The 17,183-nt window shown below is 42.1% G+C and overlaps 1 protein-coding gene across 6 annotated transcripts in view; it reads left to right on the top strand.

The window, feature by feature from the left end:
* Nucleotides 1-575: 575 nt before the first annotated feature.
* nlgn3a (neuroligin 3a) overlaps nucleotides 576-17,183 on the top strand; it is an 89,601-nt gene continuing 72,993 nt past the window's right edge. The window contains exons 1-3 of one of the 6 annotated variants that reach the window (XM_062425313.1): nucleotides 576-696; nucleotides 1,656-1,677; nucleotides 13,404-13,430. In XM_062425313.1, coding sequence (XP_062281297.1) covers nucleotides 591-696; nucleotides 1,656-1,677; nucleotides 13,404-13,430 — 155 coding nt within the window. In that variant the 5' untranslated portion in view covers nucleotides 576-590. Of the gene's footprint in view, nucleotides 697-1,655; nucleotides 1,678-1,764; nucleotides 1,825-4,260; nucleotides 4,281-10,334; nucleotides 10,407-13,403; nucleotides 13,431-17,183 lie in introns of all 6 variants that reach the window. The other 5 variants (XM_062425310.1, XM_062425314.1, XM_062425312.1 and 2 more) reach the window with 5 other exon arrangements.

Raw genomic sequence — 17,183 nt, forward strand, 5'->3', positions numbered from 1 at the left:
GGAGAACAGTGAATAAGGAAGTCGCTGCAGAGAGGAGCTGCACAACTGCATCTGTTTTTCCTCATTTGTAAGCCGCCAGGCTGCACTATCACAGCTGATGACTGTCCCTCAGGTGGCTGGACTGCAGCGCTGAGCGAAGGCACGGGAAGCCTGCGTGTTTGCTGAGGGGCTGCCCCGGCTTGTATGTTGGTCACTTGCAGTCGCACTCGCTCACAAGGACCATGTGGTTTTCTCCAAGGAGAAGTCGTCTCCCCTCGCAGAACTGGCACGGTGCCTACAGTTGCACCAATCATTTCAGCGTGTCCTTGTGGGTCTTAAGTTTTTGTTGGTGCTTTGAAGCTGTGAGAGGTCAGAACTACCACCCCACTGTGAACACACAGTATGGGAAACTCAGAGGGGTCAGGGTGCCCCTGCCAAGTGAGATTCTGGGACCGGTGGACCAGTATCTGGGGGTTCCGTACGCTGCCTCCCCAGTGGGGGAAAAACGTTTCATGCCCCCCGAGCCTCCTTCTTCCTGGTCAGGGATCAAGAATGCCACCCACTTTGCTCCTGTCTGCCCCCAAAATATTCACAACGCCGTGCCAGACATCATGATGCCAATATGGTTCACCTTCAACCTGGATATAGTTACCACGTACATACAGGATCAACACGAGGATTGTCTTTATCTAAACATCTATGTTCCAACAGAGGATGGTGAGTGTGTCGAGTGTACAGGAAACCAAAACCTCTCCTCCTCTCTCCTGTCTCTGCCTCTTTCTCTCTCTTTCTGTCTTTTCTCTAAACAAAACTTGTCACCTCTGTATTTTGCGCGGAGCATGACCTGTTGTCTGGCGCATGCTGTGTCTGTGTCCATCATCTCAACCTCCCATCTTGACTTGAACTTTCATTTAGTCTTTTTCATCAACTCTCCCCTTCCATGCCACTGTTAGAGGTTCCTCTTTTGATGACTAAATGACTTATTAAAATGACTGAATAATTTTTTTAAAAATCTAATCATTCAAGGAAGAGATTGGAAAAACTCGGTGCACCTTCCTACCTCACTGTCTTGACTGTTCTGGGGATTATTAGCCATTAGTGATCAGTAGCTTGCCTTATAAGTGAATGATCTACTGTAGGGTTGGTGAAATATTCTGTCTGGTACACGAGAGGCCTGTGGCATCAGCCTGACCTATGTAAGACCCTTTACTCTCCTCGCTTCATCCACAGTTTGTCCCTGCACAAAGCTAAATACAGCAGTTGTTGTGCAAAAGGCAAACATAGATTGGGCTCCACCATGACTTAAAGTCTTAAAAGGTTTAGATATCCTCATGTTGACTCCCAAATGGCCCCTACTATTTCACCACTTGAAGGAGACCCACACAGGAAAATGGGCTTGAAATGTTAAGTGCCCTGACAACCAAATGGATAATGTCAAATATCAGATTAAAATGTACTGCAACTTTGGAAATCTAGCTTCTCAGCCGAGGTGACACACAGTTCTGTGTGGCTGTAATGGGTCTTAAATAGAAGTGCATGTGAATATGGGCTTCCTGTGTCCAGGATGCAGCAAATTCATTCCACCATTTTGGAATATTTCTGCAGCAGCACCCCAGTTACTTTCTCAACAGGTCCTCTGTTGTTCTTGTTGTTGATGACTGGGAGGAGGGTGGGAGGAGGGAAGAGGGTGAAGAGGGGGTCTGACTCAGTCTGAGTTTTTGCATGTCACATGCGATCTTTTCCAGAGTACTCTGTTATTTTGTAGTTTTTCCATTCATTTTACAGTCAAAAGAATATCCAAGGAATGTGCCAGGAAACCCAACAAGAAAATGTGTAGAAAAGGAGGTATGTAAAAAAAAAAAAAAAAGAAAAAGAAAAAAAAGCCAACACGGAATGAAAGAGAGAGGAGAGTGATGGTTGCATCTTTCCAAGCCTTCAATATCACCACCTATCAACTCCCAAATCAAAGTGCTAATTGGGATGAACATGGGACTAGTGACTCAGATCATCCTTGAGTGTGAGAGATGAGTAAACGGTTGTGTTGTGTTGCATGTGTATGCGTGTGCGTGCGTGTGGCTGTGTGCATGCTGTAATGTGGTTTTACTATGAGAGAAATGTGTGTGTGTGCGTGCGTGTGTGCGTGTGTGCGTGTGTGTGTGTGTGTGTGTGTGTGTGGGGGGGGGGGGGGGGGGGGGGGAAGGGAAAATCCAGGTCCCTAAATAAATAATGGAGTTTTGTCAATCAATAGATCATGATGTCTAAGCATAACCTGTATTTTTTTTTTTTTAATGTTGTCGTATGGCTCGTTCATGTTCAAAGTGCAATATGTGTAACTTAAACACAACTGTTGATTAAGTCAGAGGCAAGAGTGCGATTGTGAAATATTCGCACATAAAATGTGACTTGGTATGCAAAGAACTTTAGTCATGTTCAGATTGCACTGACAGCACTTAAGACACTGGCTTATTGCAAGTATTTGTCAAACACGACACCTGAAAGCGTCTGCGCCTCAGCCGTTGATTAAATTTACACTAAAAAGCGGAGGGCCACCTCTCTCTAAGTGTATTATTCACAATTGTTCAAATAGGGGTGGTGGGATATTTTATTGGTATGACAGCTTTCATCTATCCATGTGGCAGATGCTCAAACACAGTGCCACAAAGAAACACAGTGCAATTCCATTAGCAACAGCTGAAATCTCTAATTTTCGAAGGTTGCCCGAAGGCACCGGAGGACCTTACGACTAGCCTTAAGACTGTGATCCTGAGCATATCACGCTCCACAGTAAAGATTCACTTTCAGCTGGGAGACCTCTGCTGTTGATTTCCATGAGAGGCAGGAGGCAGCTATTGGCCTCACTCTGTGCACTTGTACATTCTGCTTTGGTAAACCAATTTTGTTAGAGACAGACTGGCCCTCCAGGCACTTCTGCTTCTGAATTAGTCCCAGTTGTGGAATATACACAGAAATATCTCTTTAATATTCCCCTTCCTCTTGAAAATTTTCAATTATCTTCCCCATGTTTGGTAATGAGAAAATGGTTTATCATAAGTTTCATATGTTGGTTTTATGACACATTATTGTGCAGAGGGGTGATTGTTGCATAGTTCCTCTGTTACTATAAACATCAAGGTTGTAATTTTCAGTTAGGCTGGAAATTCTTTCTTTCAATTGCACCTTTAAAAAAACTGCTTCTGCTAATCTTGGTTTATGTTGAATTGAACACTGCAAATAAAGCATAATTTATCCGTCTTAGGCGATGTAGAAAGCAAGCTCTGAAGCGTTCTTGGTTTTGGTTAAATATTTCCAACAAGGAAGGCGTGAACTGGGTAAACAGTTTTAACAGTTCATCAGTTCCCTTATTAAAGCTTTTAATTAGTGTTATTGAAATAGTAAGATCTGTTACATAAAGCTGCAAACACCAACAGGATTACATGTTTCAAAATTTGCAAAGCTTTCAATAGAAACCTGTATAATGCAGTAGAGTCATACACACTGTGCATATTCAGTACTAATAACACCTTCACCACAAATGTACAATCTGTATCTCTATGACTAAGGTTCCTCTGGAGGAGAAGTATATTTGACTCTTAATGAAATGGTTGTGTGATTGTTGCCAAGCAACAGTATGCAGTTGTGACAGGAGCACGGTAAATGGCCCTCTTACCTAGCGTGAAGCACTAGATAGGCAATGGTGATGCCTATCAAGTGAAAAAAATACATCACCTGTGAACTTTGTAAAGCATAGCATGAGATCTTTCTTCAGTTTTATGAGACAAGATGTTAGTATTTGATGATTTGTAGAGTGTAGAACATGTGTAAATACAGAAAACGATCTTCAGTATGAGCTAGACGAGTGATGGTAAGAGAATATCTAATTTTACAATTGAGAAAGTCTATCCTATCGATCCCATTCTGTTGGGATCCTAGTGGGCACTGTTCAAGGAAACTATTTGCTTGTGCTGATATCAAAAATGTGGCTCATTTTCCCCCATAAAATGCCCTTAGAACACATAGCAGTGCCCTGACAAAAGATCAAAGACAGACTCATTCACAAAATGTAAGGCAAAATTATAGATGTTGCCTTTTTTAAGTAAACGTATTTTCGATTGGTGTTCTGGGCTAGAGCTGCTGTGAGGCGAATTTAGCAAAACCAACAGTGTAGTCATCTTTGTTCAGGAACAATTTGATGTTTACACTGACTGAAATATCGTTCAGAGAACAACAACTATCCATTATTTTGCTGTTCCGTTGCAGCACTGCATGTCCAAGATGTCCGAGCAGGTAGTCACCGAGGTCATGTGGAGGTGGTCCAATGTGCAAGATCAGAACCGTAGCCCCCTGCTCTCGCTCAACTGGCACACAGAGCAGTGACAGAGCCAGAGACATTGGAGCCCTTGTTATATCACTGTCATTTTCTCTGCTCTGATTCAGAGTGAATGGAATGAAGAGAGGGGTAATGATATGCGTGGGGCACAGCTAAGTACTATTCAGTCTTAGAGTGCTAGATTGGCTCGAGATGGGTACATTTTGAGAGGACGGACCCTGATGAGGTCAATGTTTATCTTTAAAAAAGGTTTACATTGTTATATTGATTGACAATCTTTAAAACAGATCTATAATATTGTGTCCTTTTGATGAGATCTTCATTGAGGCAGATTTCTGGTGATAAGGCATTCACTGTGCTTCATGCTGCCTGTTTATAGAAGATTATTTTCTGCAGCGTTTTTACAGCATGTCTCTGTCATTGCTTGTAACCCACTTGTAAAACATGTCCTTAGAGTCCTTCACACTGGTCTCTCTGAATAACAGTGTTTCTGAGAGACACTGAGATCATCCTTTCTGACTCCTAAATTCAACCTTCATCATGAGTCTATTTAAGATAAGTGCAGTGAAATCTGTTGTACATTTTTGCCTGATTTGGACCACTCAGCTATCATTCCTATGCAGGCCTCACAGGCAGCAGGCTGCCGTGTGTTACACAGTCCAGTGCCAGGACTGAACAGCCCAATCAGTTGCCAAACCTGTAGATTAACTACCCCAGCAGAAACATTGGACATCTTTTCCACTTACCAGATGACCTCCAGATGCTAGAGAGCTGGGAAAACTGCGAAAGAGCCCCAATCCTGGTTGACTACTTCTGGACCATGGCAGACAGTAACACACCATGGTAATCCTGTTGGTTGGCCGACTCAACCCAGCCTTGGGGAAGGAGGGGCTAGTCTCTGAGTGCTGCTGAGGAAATCTGTACGCCAAGCAGACAGGGCAAAAACTTTCCAAGAAGACAAGAACAAATATTGGCCTGTGTGATTTGAAAACAGAACAGATGTCCTCCTTTTTTTGTTTGACAAATAAATTACTTCTGTGATCTCCTGCAATCATCTATTTGGGACAGTTGATGAACCCTGTGAGTGAAAGCTGTTGCCAGCCAGAGGCAGAAACAGTCACTCTGACTTGAGATGCAAGGCGCAACCTAAGCAGGAAGTTCCTATTCAGAGACCTCCTGCTGCTGTGCTGTCCAGCTTCCACAGTCAACCCAAGGCTCAATATCTCTGTTCACTTCTTTGTTTACCCCAATAGAGGACACAGTCTGTGGAGTCCTAAAGCCCATTTTAAAGAGGAAAACACAATATATTTGCTGCTGGTATCTCTGTTAGCTGAAACCTAACCTCTTGAGCCCTTATTTCCCCTCAATTGCGTACATAAAACATGCACCATTTTATAAACTTTTTCCTGCAATTCAGCCTGACACTTTTAATATTACTGGAAACAGTTAAATTTTGAGTTTTGTGATTTTGAGCAATACTTTCCCACACATCATGCATTTGTAATGATGCACCTTACAGTGCATTCGACAGTGTGTCCTGTGGAGTTTCCTTGTAAATAAAAACAATAGTTATGTTTTCACTCAGTGCTTCTCAACAAAACATTCATATCCTTGAAGTCCAACAAATGTGTCAAAATTTGACATCTCCTTACTCATAAAAAAGTGGATTTTCTTCTTTATTTTATGAATTTATAAACGGCAATAATTTTGCCGTTTGTTGGTGCATTACCATTATCAACTGTCAATCAGCAAAATAGCTTGATAAAAAAAGGGATGTGAAGGATCCCTTGATTTTTTAAATATTGCTCCAAACTATTATACATTGCTACCAGTGGTCAAAACCTCTACAGGGTACCTTTAACCAGAATCCAAAAACTGCAAAATCAGTCTGCGCACTATTATTTCTAGATATAAATAGACAAACTATTAAAAATCATTCTTCTGATTTCAGTTCTGAAGGCTACATACTGACATTCTCATGGCCTTCAAAGGCTTTGACTGAGTCTGAAATCAGCAGTGAGGCATATGGTGCTGCAAATGACTTTTAAGCGTGTGAGGCGAAACAAACTTAAGGCCCGGTTATTGTTTTTGTAAGATGTTGGTGCAGTGTAGTCTTTGTTCACATATTATTGGGAATAAATGGTTCATTAGGACTCAAGAATGGAGGCAAGTGACCCCAGTGTGTTACCTTAGGTTGCTTTCATACTCAGAACCCTGTGGTGTCTGTTCAACATGTCTCTTTCCATTATCAGGCTGTAGACAGGCAGAAAGACTTGGCTGCCTTTTATATGAATTTTTGTTTTGTTTTGTTTTTTTTTTATTTTGGGAACAGCTGAAGCGCAGTGTGAGTTTTGGCTGTCCTTTACTGCAGGATTACAGCCTCCTTAACCTTTCAGCTGCATTCTCCATCATTCTCTCTTATGTGTCCCTCCCAAGCTGTTCCTTAACCTCTACACTGGGAGACAGATTGAGAGAGATGGAGATAGACAGACACACAGAGAGAAAGAGAGACAGAGCAGACAGGACAGGAGGAAAGACAGGAGGAGAGACAGATCCAGGCCCTCTGAAAGAGAAAAATGGCCGCCTGAGGATTAGAGACTGGATATAACTGCTCTAAATTGTCAAGGCTGCAACATTTCACATTTCACTAAGTCCCTTTCCACATTCTGACCTTTCTGATATTTAACTCCAAGGCCAATCTATTGTCAGCGAACCTTTTTCCAGCAAAGGAAAGGCAGTTAACATTCAGCCCTTCCACAATGTATTGAGTGAATTGTGGATTCAGTCAAGAAGTCTCTGGAGTCCAAGAGCACTCTATATCTGTGTGTGTGTGTGTGTGTGTGTGTGTGTGTGTGTGTGTGTGTGTGTGTGTGTGTGTGTGTGTGTGTGTGTGTGTGTGTGTGTGTGTGTGTGTGTGTGTGTGTGTGTGTGTGTGTGTGTGTGAGTGAGTGAGTGTATGTGTGCGCGTGTGAGTCTGTGAGTGAGTGAGTGTATATGTGTGTGTGTGCGTGAGTGAGTGTATATGTGTGTGTGTGTGTGTGTGTGTGTGTGTGTGTGTGTGTGTGTGTGTGTGTGTGTGTGTGTGTGTGTGTGTGTGTGTGTACATGTGTGCATGCATGGGTTTCTATCATGTATACCTAGCTCGAGAGTGTCTTTTGTCTTCAATCCATCCTGTTAAGATGATAAATTTCAGTACCCTTCATCTAACAAGTAAGCCTATCAAATATGTTTTCTTTTAATCTGATTTGATAAATGCGACAGGTTTCTATTTTGCTTGTCAAGGAACATGAATAATAGCTGTTGTTCTAGATGACGCCTGTTTCGAAGCGATGCAAATGTCGACTCCTGGAGGCTGGCCGTACAAAGAAACTCTTCAATTTATTTTAGTTTTCCTTTAACGTCAAACTCTTTCACTGTGGCATCACTTTAAAAGATTGAAGGTCAAATATAGGCTCGCTTGCTGAGTCACTGTAGATGTCACATGTTTGCAGTTCCTATTATAGATCCGGCATTTGACAAACTCAGGTTCGCAGACAACACGATTCAAAGTGACAGAGCTTCCCTGTTGACACCTGCCATCCAATCTATGCCTGTCTGAAGCACTATCACTCAATAACCTCACTGTTTTACCATGTCAACAACACAGCGGATGCTAGAATAACAGTAGATGCTAACAGGCCATAAAGAAGGCTGTTGAACCAGGTGAAACCTCTTTGTTTGGGTGCTGGCTGTTGGTCCCTGTAATTCCTACTTAATAGAGACATGACACATGAAAAGTCAATGGCAGTCACTTCCTACACAAAGAAGATGCTCCTAGCTGGCCTGATGTTACTATGAAAGTTGCTGTATCTGCCAAACAATAGACTAAGGTCATATTCATGCCAACATTATCACTGGTTACTTTGACAACCTAAATTATATACTGATACTTGATGGATATTATATAATAATGGATTCATAAAGGATTTCATACATTTCAATTAGCCAGTGTGAGGTATGTGGCCTCTCAGACCTGTTACAACTTTCATTGTATTTCCGGTGGCTGATGGAAGTTAGTCAGTTGTCATAGTGATATGATTATGTTTGGATGTCTAAAGCCCATACAACAGCAAATACAGACTGACATGTTCATTACAGCCCATAGCACAAAAAAGATGGACATACTGAACAAGGTCATTGTGCCGACCCTGGAATTAACCAATTCAAAAGGCTCCTCCACTTAAGAGCACGTACTGTATGTACTCAGTAAGTGTCATGACCCTCAGTCTATTATATTATGCAATGTATTGCAACTCTCAATTAACAATGGATGAGATATTCTAACACAGCCAACTATTCATTCAAATAGAAGTTATTTAACAGGCGCCTTTTACCAAAGAGGTTGTTTTTTTAAGATATGTCTTTGGGCTTTTTTTTGCCTTTATTTTACAGCTGACAGTGGAGAAGCAGACAGGAAACAACTGGGAGAGAGATGTGCATGATATGCAACAATGGTCCTCAGGTGGACTCAAACCAGAAATTTTGCAGCCACACACCAGAACTATTCAGCTACCATGGCGCTCCGCCAAAGTGGTTTATATTGTTATTACTTTTGTGTCCACAATGTAGGTGCATTACAGTGTCTTTCACTGACTCCACCTGACTGACGGGCTGATACAGAAATATTATCTTGATAAGTCTCTTGATGGGTTTTAACCATAAGTGGGGTCTGGGCCTGAGGGCAACATGTGACTTAGTTCCAACTTTGGCCCCCATGACAAAAACACTGTGTCTCACTAAAATTAACAAACAGAATATACCTATTTGGAACCATAAATATCACCAGGAAAAAATTTTTACTGATGAAGGATGGGAAAAGTCCAATCAATGATAATCAAACCATTAGATTTTGATATTAATTAGTATTCTTGTTACTTATTTGTTGTGGAAAGTAGTGTAGTTCTACTGATGGCACTAGTGGAGATGTTGAGCAAATATTCTTGATTTTGAAGGCTTTACTATTGAATTGATTGACTGACACACTAAATGACATTGCTATCCTCAGGCTCTGATGCTAGCAGACAAGAACAAATTGCAGTAAATGGATATCAAACTCTAACCAATTCAGAATACTACTGTGTAAGTGGTAGGCGAGATAGGCCTGTACAATTTATCTGTACATGGTGCGCAGGCGCCCTAGGGGGCTAGATTTTCAAACTTACATGTAGCACAAGGACAACAGCACATTACCTACTGTTTAGAGCAAAGAGACAAGCTGCACACATCAGTGAGTGTACATGATACACGCAATCTTGTGATTTATTCAAATCCTGTCTCCTCTAGGGAAGTTGGAATCATGCACTTGCTTCTGGTTGCAGTTTAAAACCTCTTCTTTCAGCAATTTTCTGCATCCCAGTTTTTGTTATTCAGCTAGTGAGTAACTACTTGGTATGCTGTTGTCATTTTATTGTTGATAGGTGCAAATCCTATCGAATTTAATTTAATAAATAGAGAGACTAGAGAGTCACTAAAACCCTGTTAAAAAAAGTTATAATTAATACAATTAAACTTGCACACTCTACTATAGTTGTTTTTCAACAATGCTTTCAGTTAATAATGTTGTTAACTAAATTTAAAGGATTGGCCTCAGAAGGTTTTCCTGATAAATCTACAAACAAATCTAATCTACTAATCTACAAACAAAAGGTTTCTCTGAAAATGCCAGTGGTGTATGACTCTGCCCCAAATATGTTTGTTTCAAAGTTTCCCTCTGCAGGTGATGTGATGATGTTTTTTTTTACTCAGTGTCTTTTTTAAATTAGATTTGTATTCTATTAAAATATGTATTTTTCTGTTATTGTATGGTGTATTAAAAAGAAATGCCTAATGGAAATTGTGTATTTACATTAACATTGCTATTATTCATATGTGGTCTCAAATACTGCTGTGGCTTTTTATTGAACTGCCTCTTTACCCATATCTGTGTTGCCAAACATGCCATTTTGAATTTCCCTGTGCCTCTCTATGTCTCTTCCTGCTTCATTAATAGGGGCCCATGCAAAAAAACAGGGCGAGGATTTATCGGATAACGACGGTGATGAAGATGAAGGTATTTTCCATGGTGAACAAAGATGGTGCATGATTTCTTCTGAAAAACGTCACTCTTTTATGATCATTTATGCTTTTTTATCTTTGTTTTTACTTCTAATTGCAATTGCAATCATCAAGCACCCCTGTCACATTACAGTCTGTAGAGATTGAGCAAATGTAAGTGTATGTGTGAGATAATGTGAGGTCTCTTTTTCCTAAGCATCTAAATTCAGCCGATGAGTAGAGTGTTTGGCTTCAGAGTCAGGTGAGATCTAGTCGCTGTCTAGATAACCAAGCCCAGGTCGAGCTATTTTAATATTTCACATAGTGACTAGAGCAACTGTTATTACAAGGGCAGCAGCAGTGGTGAGAGCCCCTTCTTAAGGTGTGGCTAGCAGCTGTATTTGTGGCGATAATGGCAGAGGGAAAGTGAAGCAGCAGTGTAATATCAGACTGTTCGCCAGGTCTGCCAGCAGATTTAGATGAGGAGCGGCAGTTCAGGAGTGCTGCTGGAGAGGATTAGAGGCGAGAGGTGTAGAAAATGGGAAGTTGCTGCTCAGCAATCGCATTGTTCACTTTCCATATTTATCTTGGGATATTCCTGGCTCTGGGTGGATCTCTGCCGAGATTAGAATGAGAGACGATTCTTGCGCTGCAACAGAAACGGCTTAAGTCTCTGAATCTAAATCAAACCCCTTGATATCGCCCCGCCCTTGTCTTCATTTGCCACTATAGTACAGGTGATGCAAGCATGATGTTGGGTATCAAGTTAAAGCTGTTGATTTATACTGCATTTTTTTGCCATGAACAGACTGGATTTTTGCACATTGTGTGTATATTATCTGAACACATTTCAACTGTATGTCTGGAGTTTGGTTGTTTTGGACCTCAACACATGTTTAAGGCATATGTCCCTTCTACTTGGCAAGAAATTAAGACACTTTGTTGTAATATCCTTTTACATATACATTACTTTTTTTATGTTGGCACCGTGAATGCTGATTTTGCTGTGGGTCCTGCATTGGGTTTTAAACCCAGCTGAGGCTTGCTGGCCAGGGATCTCTCCAGATGTTGAAGGGTTTGTAGTCAAGCTCCTTCCTATATGCCAGTGGGCTCTCCTCTCAAAAAGAAGCCTCATGCTGGCCTTGATCACAGAACAGGAAGCGTTGCCATGGCACCACTTTGACACACAGGTGTTTCCTCATTCAAGCCCAGGGCGAGCTGTTGCAACTGAAGCCAAATTGTCTTCAGTCTGGGGCTTGACTGTGTGTATACGTGTGTGTGTGAGGATGTTTGTCTTCCTCCAAGCAAGCCCACATGCGTCAGTGTATGTAACCCTAAGTCCGTTCAAAATTGCTGACAAGTGCCGATCCCTTTGTCTGGCAAGTCTTTGCATGCATACACAGTGGCTTGGTCTCCAAGCTGTTGTGCAAGACTAGCCTCACTGAAAATGTGACAAGTCTATTCTTTACAGAGCGCAACTAATACTATTTACAGAGCATCACTGTAGAAGCACAATACGGTCCCAGCAGAATCTCTGCTATAGCACTGTAACTAATGTGTGACAGAGTTGGCCATCAATCCCTATACATGATCCAGAAGATTTTCATTGTTCTGGCGGATGTCTTTTTTTTTTTTTTTTTTTGAAGTGTCGTAGCTCGACACATGAAACCAGTGTTCAGAGACTCCCCTCTGTTCTTCTATATTGCCCCAAAAGAGAACAGTTACCTCTGTGAATAAAAAAAAGTTTCCTCACTGAAGGATGTTTGAGTACACAGCACAAACCACAAAGTCCTTGTAAACTGTCTTGCATAGTACCGCTCTCACAAGTGGCTGCACTACTATTGCAGATAATTGCAATCTCCTTGTCTACAATAAATGCGCTGCATACATTACCAATGAAAATCAAACAGTTGTATTCAAGTTAAAGGGCAAGTAGAATCAGAAAACAAGCATAACTCCCACTCTCTCACTCTTTAAGTGATGCACTTCTCATCCACATATTCTCATTCATTCCAGGGAAGTGCTGTCTTGTCTGGCTTCTCTGTCTAACCCCCTCCATCTCTCAGTCTGTTCATCCCAGCATTACCATGCTGTCTCAGTTGGCATTCTGTCTATCCTGGGCTAATTCCTCCCCTCCCTCCACTATATTTGAGCTGCCCTCCTCCCTGTTATAACCCTCAAGACATGCTCTTAAATTTTAATTCAAATATATTGTACTGGAACAATAAAGGGTTTCTCACATTACCAAAGAGATGAAAGCAACATGTGCAATGGAATAGTAATACATACATTTTCAATAAAAAGATTGTGAAACAGCCAATAAAAACATTCAGCTGAGACGAGCAGATGAGTTAAATGAAATATGTAGTGAGGAATGTAATGACATTTATATACATACTTTATATTTTTCTGTCCACTGAGCCTCTCCCTCTTAGCCTTTCTGTCTGTTTGTCTCTTCCTGCGTCTTTCCATCTGTCCCTTTGTGTGACCGCCTGTCTGTCGGAGCAACAGTCAGCCCCCTGGCTTTCCCCAAACTCTATTCAAATTCTACGCCTCACTCCCTCCAGCAACACAAGTGTGTGGGCCAAGTTACTGTGATTTACACCGTCCCACAATCAAGACTCAATTTTACAGAGGCTGTTATTGCACTGTATAAGGGAGCGCAAGCTTTCAATCAACTACCTGCTGTTGTTAGATAAAGGTGGGCATGTAAATAGAGGAAGTGAGGCTGTGTAGGAGCTAAATCTCCCAGGTGGAACATGGCAGCAGTGCCGAGGTACTGTGCCCAGTGTTAGGCAGAGTGAAGCAGCCGTCCCCACACCACCTCTAGAGTGTCTCGCACCAATGCTACCTCGGCCCTCTCCCACTGATGAAAAATAGATGTGTGTGTGTGTGTGTGTGTGTGTGTGTGTGTGTCTGTCTGTCATTTGGCACTTTGAGACTCCAGCTCTAATCAGGAGGAATGCTTCCACCCTGCGAGAGTGTGCACACACTCAGACATGTACACTCACGTCCATTAAATCAGTGAAGCGTACACACATGCACACACACATAAACAATGCTTGCTTCCAAGCTTTAGAAGCAGGCAGTGAAGAAGACTATACACACACACACTCTCACACATATACCACAACCCCCGCAGAAGCTCTCCATCGTTGCTGTGCCAGGGAGCAGAGCTGAGCTCCACCTGCCTGGGTATTACCATTAATTCCATTGCACAGGCCTGACTGGATCCCCATCCAGCAAAGTCCTCAGCTCAGCTCAGGCAGCCTGGAGAGTAGTGAATCGACAGTGGGGGCAATTCACACACCATTCTCCCCATTCTGCCACTATCCTATTCTCTCTGATGTTGCAGGGATGAGGAATCATGCCCCTTGAAGCCCATTTATGCAGAGATATTTGGAATGCTGCTTCTTAGCTCCCTTCCAAGATAAGCATTGCTGCTAATGGCTGATCCACAAGGGCATCATTTGAGCCATTTCAAAGGATCGGAGAACCAGACTGTTGCTGTGATCTTCTTTTTCTCTTCTTTTTTCGTTTGTCCTTTACTCTTGAGTGGCACAAAATAATTGGCAAGGCAAAAACATGCAAAAACATTCTGCTTTTGAAAAGAATGGAACAAGAGTGGAGATAGGCTTTGAATTAGTTCAGTGAGGCACTTTGACTCTTTCCTTATGCAATGCCACAGAACGCCTGTTTGCTGTGTGCAATTTTGAAATGTGTTTATTGTTGTGCTGTCGTCAACCCTTCAGTGAGTTTGTACAGTATAACCACGGCTTTTGTGGCTCGCACCAAGGACAGCGGACTTTCCTGAAAGACAAAAGGGTTGGTCTTCTATCATTCTGTGAGTCTTAGGGATGACAGCACTTCAACAGCTTCTTCCTATTTCCTATATCCAGGCCAGATGTAGGGGGCTTTGGCTAATAGCCTTGTAGGCTTCTCACTGTGTCTTCCCCTTTATTTTCCTCAGCCTGCATCTATCCCTGTCTCTGTTTTCTCTCTATCCTTTTATATATACATGCCGCTCGCTGTCTGCCCTGTTGCCAACATCATATTTAACGCACAAACACACCAGCCAGCCAGGGAGCAAGAGGTCACCTTCACACAAAGGTCATTCCTCACATTACATTTACTGTAGCGATGTCAAAATTCATAATATAGGCAAACACGTCTCCCTTTCATATACACAATGCCAAGGTTGCCTTTAGATACATACACCACACTTCAGTTACTCTCAGAAATGTCAAGTGTTGTAGGGAACGCCGTGATTTTGACATACTACAACTATGAGGTGCTCCTTTTTTCTGCCCACCACATCACTCCTGATGATGTGCAGGCTCTGAAAGTCAACTGGCTTAAAATAGCAACAGCTATGCAACAGCTTTTTTTTGTTTTTTTTGTTTTTTTTGTTTTACCCCTGTGGTCCTCCTTCTACTGTCTTCTCTGAGTCAAAAATAGAAAATGTGTTACTGTGTGTTCCTTCACTTTAGCCTTTATCCCTCCCAGGCCTAGTCACACACAGTACTAGTTCATTTGATTCTGCATAAAGGGAATATTAAGCAGACATTCAGTGAATTTCAGAATACTGTCAGCGACTTGTACAACCGCACAAGCAGCTGTTTAATTTGGGGTAATTACGTTGCCTGTTTTGCGAAGCAGCTCCCCAGATAAACTATATGCCATTCTTAAATGTGAACATGACCAGTAATGGACTTGTCATGAGTGAAGCGTGAAGCTCGGCCTGACAAGAGCACTACAGTAGGGTGCATGTCATGTCCTGCCACATCAGGACATTGTCACCCGTTTCCCCCCCACCTCAGACCTCACTGATAGCCGCTGACAGCCACCATGTTTCACCAAGTGTTGACACAGTGAATGCCATCGACACTCATCTCCACTCGCTTTTGTCCTGTCCCACTCCGGAGTGTCAAGGCCGGTTCTGGGGCGCTTAACGTCAGACATATGACTGACTGTTCTCAATGGAGTGAGAGGCAAAGGACAAAGGTACGGACTTAGAGTTCCTGAGCAAAAGAGAGAAAATAAGATAGAGGAGGAAGGAAGGAGTCCTCTGAGCCCTCCTGGTGAGTTTCACTTGCAGCAGCAACACTTACAGGCTCGGCTCAGGACTGAGTTATGTCTCCCACTGACACTCCAATCAGTCCAGGGCTACTGTGATGCACCTGTGAGAGGTTATGCTCCTCAGGTCCTGCTAAAATTCATCCTCTGGGATGTATTTGTTTTTGGGACCGTCCTCAACCCTTCTGTCTAGGAGTGAAGTACAGCAAACTGTAAACTATTTGATTATTTATTGAAATATCTTTTCTCTACTTTCTACTGTTTTAATAATATCCTGAGAGTATATATGACTGTACAGTAGATGATGCATGATCTCACTTGTGTGGTTGAGAGGAATGTGAGAAATGATCTGTTATTCAAATGATGTTTCTGTTCTGCTCACTCTTCATCACACATCAGCTGTCATCTACATTTCTGTCATGCACCGATTTTTTTTTGTTCATCTCCAGATCATAAGTTTATTTGTCTTTTTTATCTGTATCTCATTATGCATGGAGTTCTATTGCAAATGTATTGCTGCGTGCATTAATGAACATATCTCTGTTTCTTTTCTAGCACAGAGCTCTGTGCTACATTTTGGACCTTGTGATGCTACTGTATGGATATATGTGTTGATGTAATAATGTATTTGCCCTGGAGAACTAGTGAATCACTAAGCAGCTTTCTCGAGGTAGCCAGTTAGTCACCTGTTTCGCCCAGATTAAGCTGTCCACAGCAACTGTTAAAGCTCTGATCTGATTGGTTAAAACAGAGCTACTCACATCATTAGCTCCCAGTCATGCCTTGCTGCAGCCAAGATGTGGATGTAAACAGAAAGCATTATTATTTTTCACTGTAAGCCAAACTCCAATTGGGATCTGTCACATGTATATTTTCCTCTGACACAAATCACTGTCAGAGAGTACTGTACTGTATATCACATCTGTGTGACACCTCCCACATCAGATCAAGTCAATAAATAGATTAGAACAAGTGGAGCTTCACTGTCTTGAATCACACTCCCAAAGGGATTTAACTGTCGTCATGGAGACATGATGTGAATCAACAAAAGAGGTGACTGATAACATTGACATGACTAATCTCTTTTTCTTATTTCTGCCCCCTGTTCCCTCTTCCTCTTTGCCATTATTTTTGTATCTGTGGCCCATTTGTTTGAGTAGCTTGTGTAGGATATCATTTTGCTGTTGTCCCCTCCCCAACCCTCCACCCCCCCTCTACCCCCCCTTTCCCCTTTCTGACTGTACCTTTTCATGCTTCCTCACCCCATGCATCCCCTCCTCCTCTTGTCTAAGATAAGTGTGTGCATAGAGAAGTGTCAGCTATAAATCACATTTCACTGTGTAGCCTTCTCAGATACCAGCAAGATAAAGAACGCCATAAATAAGGCCACATCATATACAAGTTATGGCTTTGCTTTTAAATGTAACAGGGCCATGAATAACCAAGGGAATAATAAAAAATAAAAAAAACTTGTGAACTAAGGCTGAGGTCTACTATAGGAGTTAAAGAAAAACTGTGTCGCTACAAAATGCATTTAAGTAGTTGTCCTCGGTGTTGAGCATGCTAATGTGATGGGGTGCATAACAACGAGCAGTGCCTGCAGATGGATGCAGATTGGGCTGTGCAGGATGTGGTCTGCGATTAGCTGTTCTTGAGGATTTTGAATTTTGGCTCTCAGTCTCCATAGCAACCAGAATACAATACCACCCTTTTAAATCTGAGCCCTTTG

This window comes from Scomber scombrus, chromosome 9 (genome assembly GCF_963691925.1).
Source record: "Scomber scombrus chromosome 9, fScoSco1.1, whole genome shotgun sequence".
NCBI lineage: Eukaryota > Metazoa > Chordata > Actinopteri > Scombriformes > Scombridae > Scomber > Scomber scombrus.